This window comes from Ceratosolen solmsi, unplaced genomic scaffold (assembly GCF_000503995.2).
Source record: "Ceratosolen solmsi marchali unplaced genomic scaffold, CerSol_1.0 scaffold6, whole genome shotgun sequence".
Classification (NCBI taxonomy): Eukaryota; Metazoa; Arthropoda; class Insecta; order Hymenoptera; family Agaonidae; genus Ceratosolen; species Ceratosolen solmsi.
In genome coordinates, this window is record NW_011948414.1 from 17,147,386 (window position 1) to 17,171,848 (window position 24,463).

The window sequence follows — 24,463 nt, forward strand, 5'->3', positions numbered from 1 at the left end:
TCAAGTCCCAAAAATAACAGTATTATCTCGCGTATCGATTTCCCTATAATCTTATTTATTGCCTTGGCTTAGATAATTTTCCGTGGACGAGCAGCCGCGTATAACCGACCCTGTCGAAGAAAGAAGGGGAGTGGGTGGAGTCGCGTCAGGATCTACGTTACAAAGTTCCTCAAATTCATCGGATGATAAATTTAGAAAATTTGGTGCGAAAGCGGCCGATCGCGAGCCAGGCGGCGCGTAAGAGATGGAGAATCGTGCTAGGCTGCTCCGTTTGTGCGTCGCATCGATCCGGCCGTTCGACAATTTATCGTCTTCATTTGCGGCCACGCGTCCATATTTATTGAGTCGTTATTGGGGTAATATGGGGCGCCTATTAGGCTATATACGAGCAATATACCGTAGAGTAGCAAGCGGCCATCGTATTATTGTCCGGACTCATCACTTTCTCCCTCAATAAGCTTAATAAATATTGATTATTTAATTAATGTGTAATCGCGGCGTGGGAGGCGGTGGTGTGTCGAATCGGTAGCCAATTGGGCTCGGCTACTGTCGTTTTAATAACGGCTTGTCGTTAATTAACGATCGTTGCGCTCTTACGATGACGTTTATGTGTGCCCATAGATCGGCGCCTCGGCTCGATTAGCTAAATGCAATTCAACGCGCGAACGGGAGAACTCTTGAGCGAATAAAGCCAATGGATATTCTTTCGGTCTTACTATTTCCTTGCCCTTCGCGTTATTCCTCGGCTTCGGACGTCGTCGTAGCTCGGCGTCAAAAGTCGCGCGTTACGATTTTCGATTGGACTTTGAAGGAGCTGATGAGCTGCGGACGGATCTTGGAGAGGGTGGTGAGGGGGTTGGAGGGGGGGGTGCGGAGGAGAGAAGCGAAGGGACAAAGTATGTCGACGACGAGATGCAGGGAAAAAAGGAGACCGAGAGAGGATGAAACGGCCATGGCCGCTCGTGAGAACGAAGCGTAAAGTTATCGACGGAATCGTCAATTGCAGCTCTTATTGGTTTAATTGCTAATTGCTACTTCTCTCCTTTTCCTATCCCTCTTTCCTCCCTTCCATCTTTCTTTCTTTCTTTCTTTCTTTCTTTCTTTCTTTCTTTCTTTCTTTCCATCCTTCTTTCCTTCTTTCTTTCCTTCTTACCTTCCTTCTTTCCTTCTTTCTCTCATTCGTTCTCTCTGTCATTCTCTCGTTCTTTCCTTCGTTCGTTCTTCTTTCGTCCTACCTTCCCCTTAGTTTCTCCTTACATGGACGTCCAACAAATGTAGCACGACTTTGACGCCATTTTTGTTGTCTCATCGTCTTCTCACGAATGGAATGTGTGCGTGAGCGCGCGTACTTGTACATATTTACAATCGATGTAAAGAGACGAAGATGCGATTATGCACGAAGCGTTCGACGAGTGATATGGATCGACTTAATTAATTTTTCTGATGGGCGAGATATAATTAATGATCTTTAATCAGCCTGATGCAGCAGTCTTCTTTACATTCATTTTTCTATCCTCGGTTTCTGTTTGTCACTTACACACTTTCTTCCCTTTACGTTGATCCTGCCATCTCTTTTATCTGACCGTGTAGAGATAAAAATGCAGTTACATTGAGAAATATTCCAATTATAATCGTACTTACTTTATTGCGAAAGAAAAAGTGCGTTATCTGTTCGAGTGATAGCTGCAGTTAGTTTGTATGAAAGTTCTTAATTGTAAATTGATGATTAGATTATGCCATTCCCACGCATGTAATTTTTAACGATCGATAAAGGTCCAAAAAAAAAGTTAAATGGTAAATCACTTAATTGGTCAGAGTTTCGACGACCTTGGCGAATAATTATGCCACTTAAAATGCTAAATTTAGTTGTTCACACCGTCGATTCCCTGGATTCCGTAAATAATAAATAACCATTCAAACGTTAAATTAACAATTGCATGGATAATCGAGTTAATGCTACTATAAGTCACAAATTCGCGAGCCTTTAAATGAGCAGAGTGGACTACTCGATTCGAGCAAAATCGACTATCGAGCGACATAAAGTCCTTCGCAAGCAATTATCCAAGTATTACGTCCAATTACAACTACGCGATCGCCAATCCACCCGAGACAATAAAAAGTTGACTCCATCGCCGTCGATGGGGTACTCGTGGGTCAATGGTCAGTCCCAATAATCGACATTGGTACGCATGGACTTACGTAGCCGTTCCTCGTAAGTAAAAAGTCCGCTATGCGTGAGAAAGGAGCGCTCGCTGAGACGTTGATGCGCTGTATGAAAAGTTGTTTCCACGGCTCGTTGTCTCGACCCTCGGGGTGTAAGAGCCCCGGATGCGACGCTGCTTCGCGGAAGCGATGAAAGCTTCTTCAATCCATGTATACTTGTTTTCCAATTCTGCTTATGCGATTAGCAGGCTCGCGAGTGCCAGTGTGCGTGCCAACGACAGCGTGTGAACATTCGCTTTCGGTATTTGAAAATTCAGGAAAAGCCGTTGATGGCGGTAATGGGCTGTGCGCCCTTGATCCTTATTTCTTGCTCGCAAGGCCGCGCGCACTCTCGATCCTTCATAACCGTGAGCCCGTGATTGTCTATTTGATAATAACGCTTCGGATCTCATTGCATAAGTACACGAGTATTCTTTTGAAAGGCATTTTTAGCAAACTTTTCTTGGAAAGCAGCTGAACAGCGACTTTATCATTGCACGCATGGATGGCCGGATCGTGGCGAATGAGTCTTCGTGTGTGTCAATTATGTAAATGCAATATATATCATAAATTGCAGGTATATTATGAATTGTAAGTGTGATTTGCGAGGAAGCAAGTGAAAATCAAGGAACGGCTAATTGCTTAAATGGCAGATCTAGGAAGAGGAAGTTTATATAGGAGAACGATAAGAAACAGCTTTCGTTTTCAACTTTTTTTCTTCTTTTATATTTCGTAAACCCTATCTTACAATTATAATGCATAACACTGAAATTACGAGCACATTCTCTCTCTCTCTCTCTCTCTCTCTCTCTTTAACAGCTTTATTATTCAGTTTTACCGGACCATTGAGATTCGGTATAATAGACTGCCTTGGAAACTCTCATCGCGATAAACGTAAACAGCATCGATCGGAGAAAACAAGCTCTCGATATCGACGATATCACCCTGAATATTGCGAATGAAAATGTTTAGGGAGCCTTGTTCGAGCATTGAATCGAATTCGTTTCCTTGCACAGAAAAATTTAAATATCGTCGTTTACGAATATACGCATGTGCGCACTATAAACAGCAAACCCTCGTAAGGGTGTAAATCACGCGCAATGTTTGCTGATAGTGGATGACCAGTACGGTGATCTTGTACTTCAATCGATTGCTTCTGGAATTGAAATCTCTCTCTCTCTCTCTCTCTCTCTCTCTATATATATATATATATATATATATATATTTTTTTTTTTTTTGCCTGCTAGACAACTGCCCACTGGGTATTTGAATAACAAAGTCCGTGGCTCACCCGAGCTCATTGCATTTTCCGTTTTGTCAATGAATACATTATATACGGCATTCGATGTATTTAACTTGCTCTTTTACGTTATAATACTTAAAGTCAATTTTGTCTTTCTTTATATTGATCGACTGCTACGCTTTAAAAAAAAATTTTTTTTTTTTTATTACGATAATAGCATGGACATGGTGTTAAAAAGTCTTTTCGTAAGAATTCTTTCATATTTATGATCCGTACAGTGACACGCGTCCCTCTGAAAAGCCATCATTGAGTGGTTTTCGGCGTTTTCTGATGAATCGATAGCCCCTCACAGGCACAATAATGTACTCGTTCGTGCATAAATAAGAATTTTTCCTTATAAAGATTTTCCAACGCGTACAATAAATTATATCAATCAATCGGTTATTATTTAGTTTAGATTTTTTATACTTAAGCGGATGTAAATGAAAAATAATTGAATAGAATGAATGCGAATTTGCAATTTAATGTGATGCGATGACGATAAACTGTCGGGAGAGAAAAACTATGATTTGCGTGTGCAAAGCTGATTGTTGGAAAATTTATAAGTCAATTTATAAAATAAAATCAAATGCAATGTCCGGGCTTTCGCTTAAAACTGTCTATTATTCTCACAACACACTGTATATATTTTTTAATACGTTCAAATGTTTGAGCCACTAATGCATTGCGGAAGTTAATGTGTGTGACATAAATTATTATACGAGTTAGGTGTTTCCGATTTGCGAACTGCTGGTAGTAAGAATCTCGTACCTAGCCATATTTGAAAAGCAGGTGCCCCGTACGTTCTTTGCATGACTAAACGAAGCGAGTGTCTTCGTTACAGAAATTCGAGTGACATAAACCAAGCATCGTTAAAATCTAGTCTTAACCAATTGAATTAAAAGAATATATGAACGCGCGCGCGCTTGTGTGTGTGTGTGTGTGTGTGTGTGTATTTTATCAATTAAAATGATTAAATGTAAGTATAAAAAGATAAAATGTTGATATAATTAAGTAGATAAAGTTTAATAAAATCAATTTTTAATTTATCATTTTTCAGTTAAGATAAAGATCTTTCGATTCATCCATACATAAAGATTTCTATTTATAAAACAAATATTTCATATCAATTAATGAAATAATTTTTTTTCTTATTATCAATTTATTCGATATATACATATTATGTATTTGTTTAATGATAATAATTGAATGAATTTGAGCTGGAATCGATTTATAATATGAGCATAGAAACGAATTACATACAAAGGAAAAAGCCCAAAAGGAAAATAATAATTAACAGTGGTTGTCAAATCAATTGGGAGGCATTTGTTCATAAATTCATTTCTCACATACTATTTGGCATTGTTTATCTCAAATATTAATAATTCGGACGGCTATTTTTCAATGGCACACTTCCCTAAAACAGTTCTAATACACAGTTTAGAGCAATCGTATTGCCTAATCAGCATTAGCTATATTTTATTTCCTAATCACCTGTTCCAGGAAATATATTTAAGGCGTTTGCGTCCCCTTCCGCCACCACGCATCTCCCTCTCCGCCCCCTTTTCCTGACACACATTCTTTATTTAAATAAAGAACAAACGAATGAAAATTTTGTTGTTCACGTATTTGTTGTTTACTCCTACAAGTAATAGCAATAATGATTTTATTATAAATATTATTCGGACTGAATTTAATTATTTGGAATCGTATGGAAGGCAGCTTTTTTTTCTATAGCCCGTAAATGTAAAAGGGAATAAATATTACATATTGACTATCAAATGGGACTGCTCATGTTTTTATCGTATCACCTAAATATCAAACTAGTGTGGAGATTATTTGAATATACCTCAATAAATATCTCAAATTAGAAAAGAGCATAATATTAATGATCCTTAATAACATGCGCCCTATTTATTCTCTTTTTTTCCCTTGCCCACAGCCATAACGCTTTTACACTTTTTTTACTTTCTTTTTCCATCGTTTCTTTTTTCTTTCGTTTTGTTGGTCTTTCGGTGTTCAGTTCGTCAGCACTCTCGGAATGATTTTTCGGTAATCACCGCGAAAATATACGTTTACATAAGCGTACATTCGAAGAGACAGAGAGATAGAGATAGAGAGAGAGAGAGAGAGAGAGACGGAGAGAGAGAGAGAGAGACGGAGAGAGAGAGAGAGAGACGGAGAGAGAGAGAGAGAGACGGAGAGAGAGAGAGAGAGACGGAGAGAGAGAGAGAGAGACGGAGAGAGAGAGAGAGAGACGGAGAGAGAGAGAGAGAGACGGAGAGAGAGAGAGAGAGACGGAGAGAGAGAGAGAGAGACGGAGAGAGAGAGAGAGAGACGGAGAGAGAGAGAGAGAGACGGAGAGAGAGAGAGAGAGACGGAGAGAGAGAGAGAGAGACGGAGAGAGAGAGAGAGAGACGGAGAGAGAGAGAGAGAGACGGAGAGAGAGAGAGAGAGACGGAGAGAGAGAGAGAGAGACGGAGAGAGAGAGAGAGAGACGGAGAGAGAGAGAGAGAGACGGAGAGAGAGAGAGAGAGACGGAGAGAGAGAGAGAGAGACGGAGAGAGAGAGAGAGAGACGGAGAGAGAGAGAGAGAGACGGAGAGAGAGAGAGAGAGACGGAGAGAGAGAGAGAGAGACGGAGAGAGAGAGAGAGAGACGGAGAGAGAGAGAGAGAGACGGAGAGAGAGAGAGAGAGACGGAGAGAGAGAGAGAGAGACGGAGAGAGAGAGAGAGAGACGGAGAGAGAGAGAGAGAGACGGAGAGAGAGAGAGAGAGACGGAGAGAGAGAGAGAGAGACGGAGAGAGAGGGAGAGAGAGAGTTTGTGTGTGTGTGTGTGTGTGTGTGTGTGTGAGAGAGAGAGAGAGCAAGGAAGAGAGGGTGAAAGAGGGTGCGGCAGAAAGATTCAAAGAATCCACATTAAAGTGAAATTACTAATTGACTCCAGGAGAACAGGCTAAATAGCAATAAGACAAACAACCAGGCTAAATGCTATAAAAGTAAAATACAGGTTCGCAATATCTGCTCTCCTTCACAGTTTTTTCGCCCTCTCTTCCTATCTATCACTACCTGATTCTCACACTGTTTCTTTTTCTCTTTCGTCAATTTGCCGAGTTGCTCTTTTCATAGGCAGATCATCCGCGGCGAAAGGCTGCGAAAGTCCAACGCGGTTACGACCGGTTCGAAAGATTTCCGAGAGCCTGTAGTGAGAGTACCTCATTTTTTGTCCATATCGCGCTTATGTACCGTCCGTTTCACTCGGCAGCATGACTTTTGATGAACATACATATATATATATATATATATATATATATATATATATATAATGAGAGCTGCTGGTACTTTGGTGAGAATAGGGGATTTTAAATAGACTCTTAATCTATTTTGTTTCCTGACTATTCAAATTTTTCATTTTTCGTGCTACAATTCTATACTATTACGAGGCATTAAGAAATAATCAAAGGTAATATTGCACAATTATTGGAGAGTTAGTGTTTAGAAAAAAAATTCGATCATTAATTTTCCGAAAAATGCTCAGCAATAACCGATAAATTGACAAACGAATATATATTTAATTTAGCGCACGTTATGATGATAAAGTACAGCTAATCAATATGAGTGATTTGTTTTAGAAAAAAGCACATATCAATGAGTAAGGAGAGTCGCGCTTACCTCTGAACGCTCGCTAAACTACATCGTTATAAGAATGAAATTTCAACGTCAGATTTGCTAGTTGGAGATGGTATATCCCCCTAGTATATCGAAAATGCCATACAGCAGATGCGTCGAGGCGTTCGTCATAATTCATTTTTCAAACTCGTACACCTTCTCTCTCGGCCCATCTCACAAGCTCACGGGAAGCACTGTAACCCAAGGACCGTGTTCGCGAGTACCGGCCAACCCCCCGTGAAACGTTCCTGTACTTGCGAGACACGTATACAACCCTCGTAAAAACGCGACAGCGCCTGGTGAGGGCATAAATGCGCGAAATGCCAGCGACTGAGCGCTCCATATACACTCAGCGAAAAATGTTGACGTTCCTTGTTATTACGAGCCGTATAACGGACATTTTTAGCGGATCTCAAATAATGTAGCGACCGATGAGGTGGTAATTAAACTTTTTGTGATATGAACAGCTTATTGAATTTTTAGATTACTTTATTTTAACAACGGCCTTACATTTAATCGTTAGGCCTTTATTAATGTTATCACGTTGATTTTTTTTTCTTTTTAAGGAATATTTGCTTTTATTTTGCGCAGGAGCAATCAGATTTTGAAATTATATTTCGCTTATTATAATTTCATGCTATTAATATATATATAGATAAAGATAAGATTTACGAGGAAGTATTGGCACTAGAAATACAATAAAATATAACTGTCGGACGATTGTTCGTTAATAATTGCTCGAATGATACAAAAATCAATGCGTATGTTATGCGAATAATATTTCTGCACAATTGAATATGAATTACCGAAGCCTTGGCATTTCATTAAATTATATTATCAACTTAATATATTTTACATGACAATAATGTAAAAATATAATCGGTATTTTACGTCAGGGGATAGTAATGATGCACGAAAACGATTAGCCGAATTAAAGGAAGACAGAACGGTGTGGACGATGCCTGCCAATTGAAGTGAGATACACTTTGCAAATTGATGCTATAATATACCACGCAAGTGAAATATTCTCACGAAGTCTGTGTCTAATGGAAAGACGGGTATCTTGTCTTCCTCATTTTCAGGTTCTCTATTTTGTTCTGTGAATTTACTCGTTCATTGTCAGTAAGATGGAGGTAGACGAACACGGCAAGGAATATCGTATGATTTTCCGTCAATATCGCTTGGTCGTGGATTGTGATGGAAACAGGTTGATTACGAAATTCATTTTCGATTATTCGACAAAACCTTGATTTGCCGCTTATTCGAAATTTAACAGAACGATAAAATAATTCATCGAGACGATATAATGTTGAAACTATTGCGTTTGTACTTTTGTATGAAATGCATCAATGCCACAACAAAAATCATTACCACGACCAAATGAATTATGCATATTTTATGAATGTAGTGAGCTAGTTATCTATAAAATTTAAATGAATAAGCTTCGGTCATGAGAGAAATATTTTCATTTAATAGAAGGGTTTGAATAAAATATTGGATTAGTCGGCGTAAGATGCCGATTAGGTATGTTTCAGCGAAGAAGTCGGAGCTAAAACAAATTTTCGGCTCGGAATTGTGCTTGGTAATATAATTTTTACACGGAATCGCAATGCAATTTTTAACATACGTAATCAGTAAAATGCAATTTTAGGAGGAATATTTTTTCCCTGAATAAGTGAGAGAGAAAAGGAGACTGAGCCTGGTATACACGTAGAGGACGATGGCAAAGTAATGATCAGTAGAAGGAGAAAAGGGTCGAAGAAATATATACATATGCGCGCGCGCGTGTTTGTGTGTGTGTGTGTGTGTGTGTGTGTGTGTAAATATAGAGAGCGAGAGATAGAGATAGAGATAGAGAGAGAGAGAGAGAGAGTGTGTGTGTGTGTGTGTGCGAGAGAGAGAGAGAGAGAGAGAGTGAGAGAGAGTGAGAGAGAGAGAGCGTGTATGTGTGATACTGTGGCAGAAGGTAGAGCAAGAAGCCAAATGAGAAAGAAAAGGCCTCGGGCTTTTTCGGGGCCTTGTGTAAATTGCAAATTGTTCGTCGATTATCGGTTGGTCGCTTCACGTTTCGTCTCAACTATTGCCGGCCATCGTCGTCCTCGTCGTCATCGTCGTTCCTGCTGCCGCTGCCGCTGCCGCTGCCGCTGTCGACGCCGCCACCACCGACATCACCGCTGCCGCCGTTTTCGTCACTGCTAGATTGACTCTTGGAAATGAAGCGAACGTCTTTTTTATGATCCATCGCTTCTTATACACGTGTTCTGGTCATGGCAGATACGAATAATGCACCTAGACGTGCACGCACGCGCCGTGGGGGTTGGACGGAAAATTATTGACAATGGGGCAGCGGCGGTGGCGGCAGCATACGGCGCCGCATAATAATTGTGTTTATGACATACTTTACGGGGAACGAAATTAGTCCTGTTCGGGCCACGGCTGGTCCACACGAAGTATTCGACGAAAAGTGTGCGCGTCTCGGTCACGGTGCCGCTCCTGCGTTCCGGATTCTCGACGATGGGGATGTGCACGTACGAGACACTAGATTGAGACGGAGGTAGATAATAAACTCGGAGACTGTACTTAGTCGCATCACCCGGAGAGTTTGTTGCTTTATGGCGATTAGGAGATAAATCGTACTTCTTCTTCTTCTTGTATTTGAAGTGAACGGCTCTTGAGGGGAAAGAAATCGCGGAGTAGTATTTGTAAAAGCTTCTTTGAACGAGATTTTTAGTTTGAATGGCTTGTTCCTGAATCGGGCTTTTAATATCTTAAGAAATATCTTAAAAAATAAAAAGAACTTGACCTCGTACTTTCAATTTATTTACATAAGTTTCCAATGAATTGTTTATATTTATGTTAACTTCCATGCACCCGCATAAACCATTACAATTATTTGTTTATTCGTTTATTTAGTTATTATAGCGAGCTGAAAACGTAATATTAACGTACTCCAAAATTCGATAGAACATTGTTCAAACGAGTTGGCTAATGTTCTACTTATTATCATATATATATATATATATATATATTAATATATGTATATTATGGTGGTCGTAGGTTTTATACAAAAAAGCTACATTCGTGAAATGAACTTTTTTAAAGAGCAAAAAAAAAACTAGAGTTTTCTTAAACTTAAATGTGAACAATACTGATTGGTAAATAAATTTCAAAATCCATTATAAATGATCATATTTGATAAAGATTCTTTATACTTTAATTCTTATTGCATCTTTATAAAGAATCGTTATGTGAAACTGCATTATAAGAGGAAATTATGCGTTGTTATAAACAACTTCAATTATAGCTGTTATAGATCAATGTAGTTTCAGAGAAAATGGATTTCCGACTACAGTAATTCTAAAATGATTTTCGATAATATATCATTTTAGCATTTATTACAATTACGGTTTTACTAAATCTCTATTAAAAAAAAAAAAAAAAATAAATAAATAAATAAATAAATAAAAAACAACATATTTGATTAATCATAAAAGATATTTTAAAAAATCGTAATTTCTGTTTTACTGTCTTTATTCATTTTATATCATCGTAGGACATTGTAATTATTGTTAGTTTATAAGCGCAAAGATCTTTGTTATCTTATTTAATAATTTTAAATCTAAATAATGTATGACATTGTACAATATTATATTTAATTAATGTTTATTCATTGAATAATGTTTACGTGCTCATAAATTTCATATTTATGCATTCACTATTAGGTAAAATCAGTATTATGATTCGTGAAACCTTGTAATGATAAAAATAGATGAACAATGTATAATATTTATAATTATTACTTTCGCGACATTTAATTACAAAATAATAATTTGTCATTATTTACAAAGATATATAGTTTTAACGATTAATCTAGCGATCAATATTAACATAAATGGGATTAATTTATAAAATAAAGTATAGAGACTCATTCGTCCGAAGATAATAGTCGTCTTGATGAAATAATTTTTCCCTTCATAAAATCATTAATATTGTAATTACTTATCTCTCTGTGTAAGTGAGTATATTCATATATGTGTGCGCATATTAATTTTCATATTACTTACCATGTGAGGATTCGGGTGATGCTGGATCCTTCTCAACTCGTCCGAGTGCGTCACTTGCTGTAACAAATAAAAATATTCATTATGAATTGGAGAATTCGAATTTCATTATTTAAAGTATTTGTAAAGTTTTCTATAACATTTTTTTAAAGAGAGAGAGAGAGAGAGAGAGAGAGAGAGAGAGAGAGAGAGAGAAATTTCGCTCGTTGAAATTAGTTATTTTTTAATTTCACGGAAGTAGGCGAGGCTCTTTTATATTTATATATCCTATTAATTTACAATGATTATCTTTAATATATTGTAATATATCTCTAATATTGTATGAATTAACGACATGTAATTCTTAATAAAAGGAAGGATACTTCGCTGCTCAATAAACGTTATTTTCGTTTATATTGTACACTGCTTGTAAACAGGAAGAAATGTTTCAAGAATTCGGTCGTTCATCAAAATTACCCTTCCTCACGCCACACATCTTATTTATCGCTTAAAATCTCATTTGTACAACCGCATGTGCCAGCCCATGCAGATATGTACTTGATACGTCGATGTATTGGTCTCGTACGTCCCCGTCGCAGTATTCTAAGCTGAAAGGCATTCGCAGCCGTTCCCTTAATATTTCAACGAATCTAAAAGTACGGCAATCCTTGTCATCGCATCGCACGAAAGACAAGTGCATTATTCCTAGAATAATGCCGCATACATTGAGATTGGATTTGTCAGGCTAGTGGAGAGCTATTTGTTGCATTATCAGCAGAAAACGTACGACCGATGGGGTAGACACGATTCAAGCCCCAAAGGTCCCTGGGCCAATCCAGCTTGCTTTTCCAATGCCTTCCTTCCCATATTCAAATAATCCACTGGGCGCCCGAAGCGCCTCGGCCGGCGTACTCATATGTACAGATCTAGTGGTGGAGGCTGGTAATACCGACAAGGAGATGACCAGCCATACGTCAGCGGCCTGTGGGAGGCTTCGCGCCGTCGGCGGCGAGGGCGAGCCGATACGACACCCTGGGGGGTCGCAACTCAGCCCGGAATAAAGAGAGACTGGACCATATTCGGATAATCCTAGCAACATATATCGACTGCTGCGACTCGGGGACATTTCAATACGGGTGGTTATTTTCGGGGCTCACGGGGGCTAATACCGTCTTGTTTTATACACACTTAGGCGACCGGCCATACGCGTACGGTTGTGCGGGAGCTCCAACGCCTGCCACGCGACAATAAATGACTGGGAGGTGGATACGCGGCCCATCGACTCAGTGTCTAAGGACATATAGAGTGTGTGTGCATCCTTAGCCGGCGCGTCGTACGCTTTGTTGAGAAATTTGTTGGCCGAAGGATGATGGCCGGCGGATGGTTCAATTCGAGATCTCGTCGCGTACGCTCGATCATCCTAATTGCAGGAATAAGGGTGGGTCAACGCTTTATGCGGGTTACTTTTTCTATTTTTCCTCTGCTTCATTATGGGGAACAACGGGCGGATAAGTTTTTGAAGAAAAAAGCGTCGGTTTCAAGTCACTTTACGTGGCATTAGCGATTGTCGGCCTCGGTAATTGAGACCCGCAGTTCTCCAACTTTGAGAGAAGTTAATTTAAAGACCCGACTCCGCTGGCTGTACGCTCGGACCACCGGAACGGCAAGAGGGCCGCACTTTCCAATCATAATTTCCGTCTCTCATATAGATTTATTAGAATAAAGAGATGTCACGATATTGTCGATGGGAAATAATCAAGATACGTTACGAGCTTGCTATTGAGCTTGTGCATTACTAAAATTGAATAAAGTTTTTAATCCCGTTAATGCTCTCGCTGTTGATATAAATTTTCATATAATGTAACAAATTAAAATATTAAAATTCCAAGTCGTCGGGCTATTCGTTCGTCCGATGATGAGTCATAAAAATTCAAGTGAATAATGCCATTTATTAATAAGATTCTCAGAATTCAGTCAATGCGCATTATGTCAAATATGCATTATGTCAAAATTTACGCAATTAATGTAAGAGTATTGTCGTGTTAAGCTTTGGCAAGTATATTCGTATATATTAGTGGCAAATGGTAATAATAAAACTAATAGCTAGACAATGACGAATAGGGAAAAGAAAAATAATTAAAGTAGTGTCTCCAACGGCTTATTATCTATTAATCGTAATCGTCTATTATTTAACATATACTTGTTTCTTTCTCTCTTGTTCTATTTCATTTTGCTTTCATTATTTTTTTTCTTCTTTTTTTGAATTTCAAGAGAATGCATTTATTATTCTGTCGATTGAGAAGAGTACGATGAATAAATCGTTAGATGAGTATTGGCTCGTGCCAATTAAATTTTGCGCGCTAGTCGTTCGTTTGTCCGGCGATTTTTAGATTCGGAAAGGCGAAATGGCCGATTATTGAATGCGAGATGACGATAGTATCGTAGCTTATAGAGGAACGCGTAAAGAGGGTCGACTACAAGCTTAGGATCGCGCTTTATGGGAATTCCGAGGCAAAGTGATTTCCGATCGAGTCTCGACACCGCTGTCAGCCTCGTCTCGACCTCACGGGGGCTGACGAGACGTAGACAAGTTGTATTTATTATTTAAGAGTGCTCCAATTTGTTGTTATACCTACATACCCTACATCTGCATCGTGGCATAATGCTCGCAGAGAGTTGTAGCGTTCTCATGAAAGATCAAATGAAGTAAGAATGATAGGACGCAATCGAAGATTACGTAAGCGGCTCCGAGAGTTGCGAAATATATATGACGCAAGATCGTGCTCATTAGAATGAAAAATGACGGCTCAGCTGTTATCGATTTCCTTTGTCCTCGCTAATACACAAAATGTAATACACAAAACATTGAATTTATTTTTCGATTTGGCTGATTAAAAGTAACGAATCGAAGGTCGCTCTTTCTATGCAGTGGCGGCGGCGTCGACTCCGTCGGTTTGTCTATTGGTTTGCGCGGCACAGGAAGTTGGCCGGCCTCGGATTTGTAAAAAATTAATTGAAAAATGAGAATCCATTTTCGTATGGAATAGCATAACAAGAGGAAGAATCCCTTGTAAATCGCGAGGGCAAAGGGCATCGAGGCACAAAGCAGGGACGAGTTGTAGACTAATGCAGTGCCGGAGTGGTGGATAAGGGTAAGGGCAAGACAGGCCTGCTTGTATATCCAAACATACTGAACAATTCATAAACAGTGCAATGTCGGCGGCAGTGGTAATAAAAGTGAAAATAATCTAAAAGTCTATGAATCCTCGGCGGCTTCCCTCGACAGCTTTCATAAAGAATTCATCCCTTGGCATTTGCGGTTGCGAAGCTGACCACAATGTCGGCGCTTCGCAACTTTTCCCTCCCAAACCTCCTACCTGCATGTGCACACATCGCGCTCTTTTCTCTCCTTCTCCTCCACGCGCTTCCACTAAGAAACAAGCTAATCATCTAGCGCCAGTGGGCTGCCTTATCCAGCGACTTTTTCTTCCACATATATCGCCGACGTTCGCCCTGGATTATTAGGCGGCACACGGCATCGAAATGGAATAACGGCGAATTCAAGCTTTCACGAACCTTGTAGGATTTCGATGACCTTCCACTCCGATGTCGAGCATTATTTCATCGCTCATTTATTATTTTAAAGACTAGAGATATTTCTTAAACAATATTATTATTATTATTTTTGAGTGTGAAATAGTCCAATTTTACCGGAGACGCGTGCTATAAATTTATCATCTCTCGTTGAAGAATTTTTTTTGTTTTTGGCGATATTAATTGAATGTGAAATGAGCTTAAGACTCTTGATGCCCTATACGCATTATTGTCATTATCAATCACTAAATTACAATATTTACTAAAAACTATATTCTCTCCCAACCAGACAAGTGTATGGGAATAAGTATAAGTTATTAGTCGTATAGGGGCTTATTCGCATGCAGATACATACGAGGCGTACTTTTTTCCCCGACTCGCACTCATACACGTGTACACTCGGCCCACCCATGAATACGAGATGTGACTCGAAATCTAGTTTCAGCGGCCTCGGGCGAGCACGCATGCGCAATAGTCTACTCTGCATCAATTTTTTAACGGTCTATCTCATATGCACGCGAATCACCGATATGGAAAACACGTCTCGTTCCGCGAAGGCAGGCGCGCGAAGGGAAAAACTCGTATTACGCGCCGAGAATCACCAGAGAATCGACCCAGTCTTTGCATTATAATATACTACCAATAAAAACTTCCGAAATATAATCTTTAATTGTTTGTTGTATATTTTTTGCGATCAATGTTGCGCAAATATTCGAGACGTTTGTATCAATGTCATTACCCATAGGCTTAATTGGGGGAAAATTAGCGACAAATATAAAGCTAATGAAAAAATCGATACTATGAAATATAATATTAATTGGCATTTTAGACGGCATTAACTATTAGTCAATTGTATAATTCATGTTTGTTTGTTCATTGCATATTATAATAATCGAAAGCTGATTTCAAGAATTTCCATTCGAAAACTTTGTTATAATTTTATTATAATAGAGTCGATGAAACGAATACATTTACTATGGCGGATGAATCGAAGCGAAGGCCATGGTTTCTATTATCCAGACTAACGTCATAAACAATTCAACTTCATAGTAAAAGCGAGAGAGCACAAAAGTTTGTACCTACAAATAAAGGTTAGTCGATGCTGCACCCCGTCCGCTCTGCTCGTTCTAATTAATTTACTAATTAAAAAACTTAAATTAATGAATCTGCTCGTGAAGGGTAGAAAAATTACAGAATTTCTCGCAATATATGTCTCTAAGGGTTGGTGTATATTGAAGTTGGTTTGAAAGAAAGAGGGAGAGTTGGATAGAGAGACAGAGAGACAGACACAGAAAGAGAAAGAGAGAGAGAGAGAGAGAGAGAGAGAGAGAGAGAGAGAGAGAGATAAGAAACGAGAATGGTATAGGGAGTGGGAGTCATATAAAACCCGTCGCGATAAGTGCGCTCTAGACTTTTTCCCATTACAAACGGCGCCATTAGCGCAAACAGGGAGTTGTACATACAGTACCTTTCTCTTTCTCTCTCACATGCGCACCCACATAATCTCCTGCACACAACAATTCTTTTTAAAACAAGAATATTTTCTATCGCTGCAGGACATAATGAGGAGAACGAGCAAGTGCAAGAAGCGAGGGCGCGATAATGGCGGACGTTATGAAGAAATAAAACCTCGTCCCTCCCGACCCTCCTGCTCGCTCATTTTCTTTCGGACTCTTTCTCTCACTCTGTCCGTCTGTCTGTCTCTCTCTCTCTCTCTCTCTCTCTCTCTCTCTGTGGTACGTTCGCATAGTCCGGAAGCGTTCCTTTCTCTTTCGTCCTATCTAAAGCACATCCCGCTACCCCACTTACCCCCGTCGCGCCCTTTCGCTGTCACTCTCTCTCTCTCTCTCTCTTTTTCTCTCTCTCACTCACTCACTCACTCACTCACTCACTCGCTCACTCACTCTCTCTCTCTCTCTCTCTCTCTCTCACTTGATCTCGCGCGCGTTTCCATAGCGACCGACCTGTCTGAGAGAGCAAAGCTCCGAGATGCCGCTGCCAGCGCTGTGGGAGTGTGCCGAACGCCGGTGTCTCTCTTCTATATCGTTCTGTCTTTCACTGCTGCTGCTGCCGGCCTCGAGGAAAGGGTTCGGCGTAATTCGGTACGATATACACGCGTGATGAGTAAAAATGGATGCCGCCACCGAGGCAACGTTTTTCTTATCGTTACTTTTCTGAGAATTATCTGAAATATTGTTATAACCGAAGAATTTCAAGTTTTTTTTTAAATATATTCCTTTGTTTTATGAAATGTAAAACTTGGCTTTTCAATTCATTGTGTTGATAGAAAGTATTTGATAAATGATGAGCTTCGAAGTTGCAAATCATAAAATATATAAAGACAAGCGTGCGCGTAAAAGGTTAGAAAGAGCCTTAATTTATAAATAATATTGTTCTATTTATATAAATTATATATATAGAATAATTATTTTGTTGACAATTCTGTATAGAAATCTTTTGATTTAATGATGAATATATAAGGATGTATAATTTATTCAATACGTTTCAGTACTTCATATATCTTAATTATGAAATAAACAAAATTCGTAATACAAACATTTATTTATAATTTGTTAGAAAATACTTGTTGTTCTTTTAGCACAAAGTACGCTTCCAATTTTTTCAAATAGTTTTACGTTTTTCTCCGAATATACAAGGGCTATTACGAGTGGGCACTATTACCTTGTTTAATGTAAGAATAATACTTTGAAATCCTTCAATCAGTATACTCTTTTAGTTTCTGTTCGCGAAATATCTCTCGCGTGTACTCTATAATTGATTTATTGAACAATAATATAGCTCTGCGCTTCTCCTCTTCGCTTCATAAGCAAAAACACAAACGTCTTTTTTACCTTCCGAGAATTTTTCAGCAAGCTATAAAGTAAAAAACAAGCGGTTTATTACCATCGTTATCGAGGCTGCTTCACTTCTTCCCTTATTCCCTTAACTTCACTCTCACTCTCACTCTCACTCTCACTCTCACTCTCACTCTCACTCTCACTCTCACTCTAACTCACACACACACGCACAAACACGCGCGCGCACACACACACACGCACACACACACACACACATTGAATTAATCGAGAAGGGAAAGGAAAATGTCATTACATTTTAATTATTATTCTTATTGTATTTTAATGCAAATAAATGTTTTAATAAATATTACGTGAATATGTATTTCTGACGTTTTATTTTCTAACTTCACTTATGCATGGGCCAGATGAAAAGACACTGTGAGAGAATGAGAAACAATATATGCGACTAAGCGACAAAGTCGTTCTTGATTTTGCGTCGTTCTTCTGTACGCGTAAGTACAAAATGATACTTGCTGCCTTTGCGCGCAGTTTTTTCTCGATATTTAATTAGTTTTGGTAAAAGAAATAGCTGAGAAGCGAGTGAAGCTATCTATGTATGTGCATGAACATTTGTGTAAATATAATAGTGCGAATGTGAGAGGTGGGAGGAGGCATTAAAAAAGCCGTGATGATAGGAAAAACTATAATATGAAAGTGAGAAGGAACAGTGATGTATAACGAGGTACTCGTCTAAAACTTATAACTTATTAATTTAAGTTATCAGCGAAATAGTAGTGCTGGAATGAAATGGGAGCATAAAATATACGTACATTTTTTTAATAATTTTAATTTCTTATAGTTGAGAGGATGATTTTCTCGTACGGATTTAATTGAACCAAAGGCGCTTTATTTGTTAGATAATTTGATTTAATTTAATTACAAGCTATTAAACTGACATCAAATATGTCATTACATTTTATTCCTTTGTTTATCTTTATTTAATTATCTGAAAATACGTGCGGTTATGCCTCGATGAAAAGATGAAGAGTAAAATGTTCGTTGCAAATATCAATTTTCTGTAATTATATTTAATATATTAGGCAATTATTTTGGCAGAAAATTTATTCGTAAAATTTATTCGGTTCAGCCGATGAGAAAATATTGTGGTAAAGTTATTTACAAAAGTTATAAGAAAATTTTTGGCTGATCACCTCGAAGTGATAAGAAAAATATTTCATCTATGGAAAAATCAGCAATCTTAATTGTAATAATTGTATAAGTTCCGCACTGTCAATGCGGAATATATAAAGATACTTTCTTCTCGTTTGCTAATGTTATCGACACGATGTATGGGAGGCTTATACATGTCCGATCGGCCGATCGATCGATCGATCATCTCGACGAAGCTGTTAATCGTTTGCAAACAGTGCGAGTAATCGACCCGAAAAAGCTGATGGATCCGAAAATAATTGCAGATGAGCAAGAAAAGGAGCGCGTTAACGCCCCTTTTCGCGCAGATGGTAAATGTGCGCGTTGGCGCTTTGTACTTGTGTCCGAAGATGAGAGAAAGACATAGAGATGAAGTGTGTTATTTCGAGGGTAAATATACATTGATATAGCAGTTGGGAAGTAGAAAGATAAAAGGTTTTACGCAAGACGCAAATTAAAGTGCACAGCAAAGGCGAGAAATTATTGAAAATTGATGAGCGTTTCCTCATTCGTCCTTCTCTGCCCGTTGCGTTTTCGCAGATGATAGAGAGAGGAAGAGGCAGAGTGAGTGAGAGAGAGAGAGAGAGAGAGAGAAAGAAGGGTAAGCGCGTATGTGTATATGCACGCTTACGTGCGTGTGTGCGTGCGTGCGTGCGTGCGTGCGTGCGTGCGTGCGTGCGCGCGCGCCCGGTAATCGAGGAAATCATGAGCGCGTGCCGAGAGGGTCCAACCCCTTTTTATTGGCAACGTCCGCAGTAAGTATATCTTCGTAAAAGAGAGAGAGAGAGAAGTATAGGAGGAGCTTTGGATTGTGCATATAGGAGCGAGCGATTCCCCGCAGCGATGATTGTTGTGATTTTTACTTCTCGTTGTTTATTGCATTCCGTATTCTTCCGATGAGGAGATTGTTGCTTTGTGCCGCAATTCTTCTTCTCGATCTCTATCGCGCCAAGTGCTTCAATAAAACTGAAATACGTAGTGCTTCCTTATTGTAGACGAATCGACTGTCTCAGTATTGCAAATGTATTAGGTTTGAGAAATAATAGAGCCATGTGGCGTTGGATCGTTTCATTTGAGGAAAGGAACATTCAAGGAAGGAAAAGTTGCTTTGAAATTCGGCTAAACGCATCGCACATCTGAAAAACCAATTGTGTGTAAAATTGATGGGTCGACGTTGCTTTACATAATAAGCCGACGATTCGTTAGTGAAATGGATAGTCAATTGGGAAAGGACCAGCTGCTAATAGTGCTTAGTATAGTCATGCTGCTTAGGTGATAAGTTCGTAGGAGGTAATTTGCGGCTGACTAAACTAACCAAGCTAAAATATTTCAAATTCGTCATTTGAATTGGCGTGTTATGTAAGAGGAGGACTATGGTGACAGCGGATCTCGGCACAAGGGCTCGCGAGCTTAATTGTCGAAATGAGCTGCGGCCGCGTGTCTCGGAGGAGGGCGCGAGGCCACGAGGCCACCGACGTCGCTGTTGCGCTCGAGTTGGTTAAGTTACCGTGAAACTGTGCAGACGTCGTCGTAAAGTACGCGTGAATTGCACGAGACTCCCCGATGCACGTATGCTCGGCTCGAAGTCGCGCTCCGGCAAATAAAGCACGACGATACTTGGTCGGGTTTGCGAAAATTCATAGGCGGCTGGCTTTTCGAAGCTTCTAGTGCTGATTGTTTTCCCCAAGATGGATCCCGCATTTGGGCTTTGTGCGGCAATAAACTCCAGTCTGGGTGGTCTGACTTTTTTCAAGTGGGTCTGTTAAACGAATATCTGGACAAATAGGCGATATCCCCGTCACTTTTCGCTTAATATTTATTATTATTTTAATATAGTTAATATCATAAATATAATTACTGATAAAACTCGATTCCGTGCGTCGTTGGCGTTATTATTATTTGTAATCAACAGAAAGCATTTATCAGTTGCAATTGAATGTTTTGATGTTTTATTTTACTGTATAATTTTCCCGTAAATGTATTATCTGCGATTCACGCTAATAGATAATGCCCAATTGGTTTTTCAATACTTTATATCTCTTAATATATATGTATAAATTACACAATACTTCCTTAACCGACAATATTATTAAATCATATTTACGGTATAATCATTATTTATAATTTACAAATTCAAACTCCTTAAAAATACGTTTAATTTCAAGGTAACGTTTATAGCGTTTATATGAAAACTCCCTACAATTGTTATAGTTAATAGCGGTTTTGCCAGTTTTCGCGTGATTTCCGCTGATAAAGCGAATTATAATTAGCACGTCGTTTCCGTGATATCTTATGCCTCTCGCGTGCATCGCATCTTGTACGTACGATGAAATATTCATCGAATGCAAATGGGCTTAAGTACGTTAAAAAAAAAAAAGAAAGAACAAAAAGGAAAAAGAAGTAAGATGAGAAAAAAAGAATGTGCTTGTACGCAAATGCATACCATGCGAAAGCGTTCGGTGTTACGTGTAACGTGTAAGAAAATAAGAAAGAAAGGAAGATGGGGGAGTGGGAGAGAAAGAGGTAGAGGTAGAGAAAGACAGAGAGAGAGAGAGAGAGAGAGAGAAAGAGAGAGAGAGAGAATTTCATCGTAATTAGTACAATAATCGCATAGCAAAGCCTCGTCAACTACAATACTGCAACCCCTGTGAAGTATATATATATATATATATATACAGAGAGAGAGAGAGAGAGAGAGAGAGAGAGAGAGACTTGGCAGTGGTAGCGACGTGCAATTAAGCTTGATATGCCAAAGAGATCCTGCGTATGTTCTCGCCACTCGTTCTTTCGCGTAACTGTGTACGATAATTAGAGAAGTTTGTCGGCAATTACCCCAACGAATATGATTGCTTCTTATAGGCGATTCTTTACACATACACGCGACATGTATGCATGCGTATGTGTAGAAATGACTGTGATTTACCGTGTATTCGGTTGCACTGATTTCCTTGATTAGAAAAGTTTTTTTTTTTTTACTATTAAAGGGACGCTTATCAATGGTCCTAAGATCAAGTGATAGATTTTAAGGATGTTGCCAACGATTTATTGCATTTGATGAAATATAAATATCCTTTGGTGAAAGTAACTCGTGGAACATGTGTTTAATATAATAGTTTTGTGATGTTGATTATTAAATGTTTATTATTAAAAATATGTATGAATTTAGATTTTGTATTAATTTTGCTTTTCATTCAATAAAAGAGAAGGTCGAATAATAAAAATACTGAACATTCTCTTAAGAAATGCGTCGCTAATGAACTTTCCTTTTGCATTTTATGACCATCATTCCCTAGTCTTTCATTCAATACTGAATACTCTTGTATAAATTGTGATAAAATCAAGTTTGTGAGAATCTTCCTTAAATTGTGAAAAAAACAAAGTCATAATTACCATTTCATGTAATGATGAAGTAAAATAATTGAAATATTTTTGGATAGAGATAATTAATGTAGATAATGTAATGTAGCGTAAAGGAACGTAGTGTCTATATAACAATATTACATTAATAATATTTCATGCTGAGATTGATCACATTGATTTCGTAGCATTAGATAATGGTGTAACCCAAATTTTTTGTTGATAGTTCTCCCAACATTTGAGCGTAACGACTTTCCTACTCTCTGCCACTCATTAGTCTGTATTTCATTCGCCGTAATTACTTCATCGTTCATCTTTCTGATCAGCTATATTGCTCGGGATGTTTGCATTACTACTTTCGCGCATGATCCAGAAAAGGGGAAGGAAAGCCGTAGTATTTCCCTCTCCATCTATCCATGCCATATTCAAGCTCGAGTTAATTCCCAGGGCAAGAAGTTTCTAATGACGAGAAATCTAATATCTGTACGCGCGCACACACACACACACACACACACACGAATGTATGAACGTATGAACGTATGAACGTATGAATGTATGAATGTATGAATTTATGTATGAATTTATGTATGTATGTAGGCACTCCTGGGCGGCTTTTCTCGTAATTAAGTTATAACTAAGGGCGCTGCTGTTTTCGATCTCGTGTACATGTGTGCGCGCGTGCGTGAGTGCGTGTGAGAGTGGGCTCTCGATCGCGAGAGTGAAAAACAATAAGGGCCCGCTTCGCTAATCCAGACGATATATTATATTGGATGAGAGTGCTCCTGGCAGGACGATGCGGGAGTAAAGCTGACCGTCTCAACATGTCGAGTTGTTGGCGAATGCGCCGTTGTTGCGAGAAAGTCCAAAGAAAATCGAGCTGGTTATCCGTACACCCCTATCGACAGTACCTCCTCCTCTCCCCCCCCCATCCCCATCCCCCCGCCCTCTTCCGTACCTCTTATAGGCACAGAGCCAAAGTGCATTTGCAAAATCCCGGCTACAATCTTATTTACAAATCTGTTGAATTGCATTGAAACCATCATTATTTAGAGATTGCGGCTAGTAATTTCACATTGAAAATGTTCGTTTAATTAAGCGACGATTTTCATTTAATTATTTCTTTATTCCAGCCTTCAATGTATATGCGTGTAATTATTATTGCGCGTAACGTTTAAATATCGGCTATAAAATTTACGTTTGTATGAATTTTGAAAAATATTTATTACTTTGCTTATTATGTTCCTTTCAAGCTGTCTAACTTGAAGTCATAATGCAGAAGAAAAGCATTTGGCTTTGTTGACTATAGAGTGGGTCATAATTATTTTGGTTTATATATTTCTCTATGCAAAAATGGTATTACACCTTGTACTCACGATATGTCATATTGTACGGGAATATAAGTAAGCATAATTACAAGAAAAATTAATGAGTGAATTTCCTATGAAATTGCTATTGAATGCGTAATAAAATTATGAATTATCCCCCGAAACATATATTTTCAATAATTTAATTATAAATACTTGAACCGAATCGCATGAAATACTTTATCAATAATATCATCTGGTAACGCTTAGAAATTTCCGAGAGGAAGATTATTTTTATTTTCAGAATTGATTTTCAGTGAGTGATGCACGCGAAAAAAGTTTCCCCGCTAATTATTACTTAGCGCGTAAATATCGATGCAGCCATGGACGAATGAAATAAGGAATTAGCCGAGGAATATAAAAGAAAGTATAGAATTGATCGAAGGAGTGAAACGGACTGGGATGGGAATAGAGAGCGAGGAGAGATGATGGCGGATAGAGAGGATAGTGGGCGGCAGGCGCAGAAAGTGGGAGGAACAACTCGATTGCGCGAAATCGAATTAGGACGAGCGCGAGCGAAGATGTAATTAATTAGTTCAAGCACCATCTTGCTACCGACAGGAGCCGACAGCCGACGGATATTATTTTCATTTTCAGTTCTCCTGCGAGGAACACCCGAACAATTCGTAACTGAATTTGTTCTAATTTTTACCATGGCGGTAATCAATATTCCTATTTGATTATGACTTTCTCGTTAAACAAGAAGCGCGTGCTTCTTTTAATCGAATAAGTTTAGAATGTTACGGAGAGGGAGTAAGGAAAGTGGAGGTGAAATTGAAAGTTAATTTTATCTTTGAGTCCCTGGGTATTTTCATAGGAAACGAATCGAAGAGAAAATTCTCTATAGGCCCTTATTTGTCGCAGAGTTGACTTAAATAGGTAGATTTAAAGACATTTTGTAAAATCGTTCGTTTGTCGTTTAACGATGATGCGATGATGAGATGATTA

General features: G+C 38.7%; 1 protein-coding gene across 1 annotated transcript in view; it reads right to left on the minus strand.

The window, feature by feature from the left end:
- Positions 1–24,463, minus strand: part of LOC105368515 (uncharacterized) — a 213,967-nt gene that overhangs the window by 29,639 nt on the left and 159,865 nt on the right. The window contains exon 6 of the mRNA XM_011507528.1: positions 11,218–11,274. Coding sequence (XP_011505830.1) covers positions 11,218–11,274 — 57 coding nt within the window. The remainder of the gene's footprint in view (positions 1–11,217; positions 11,275–24,463) is intronic.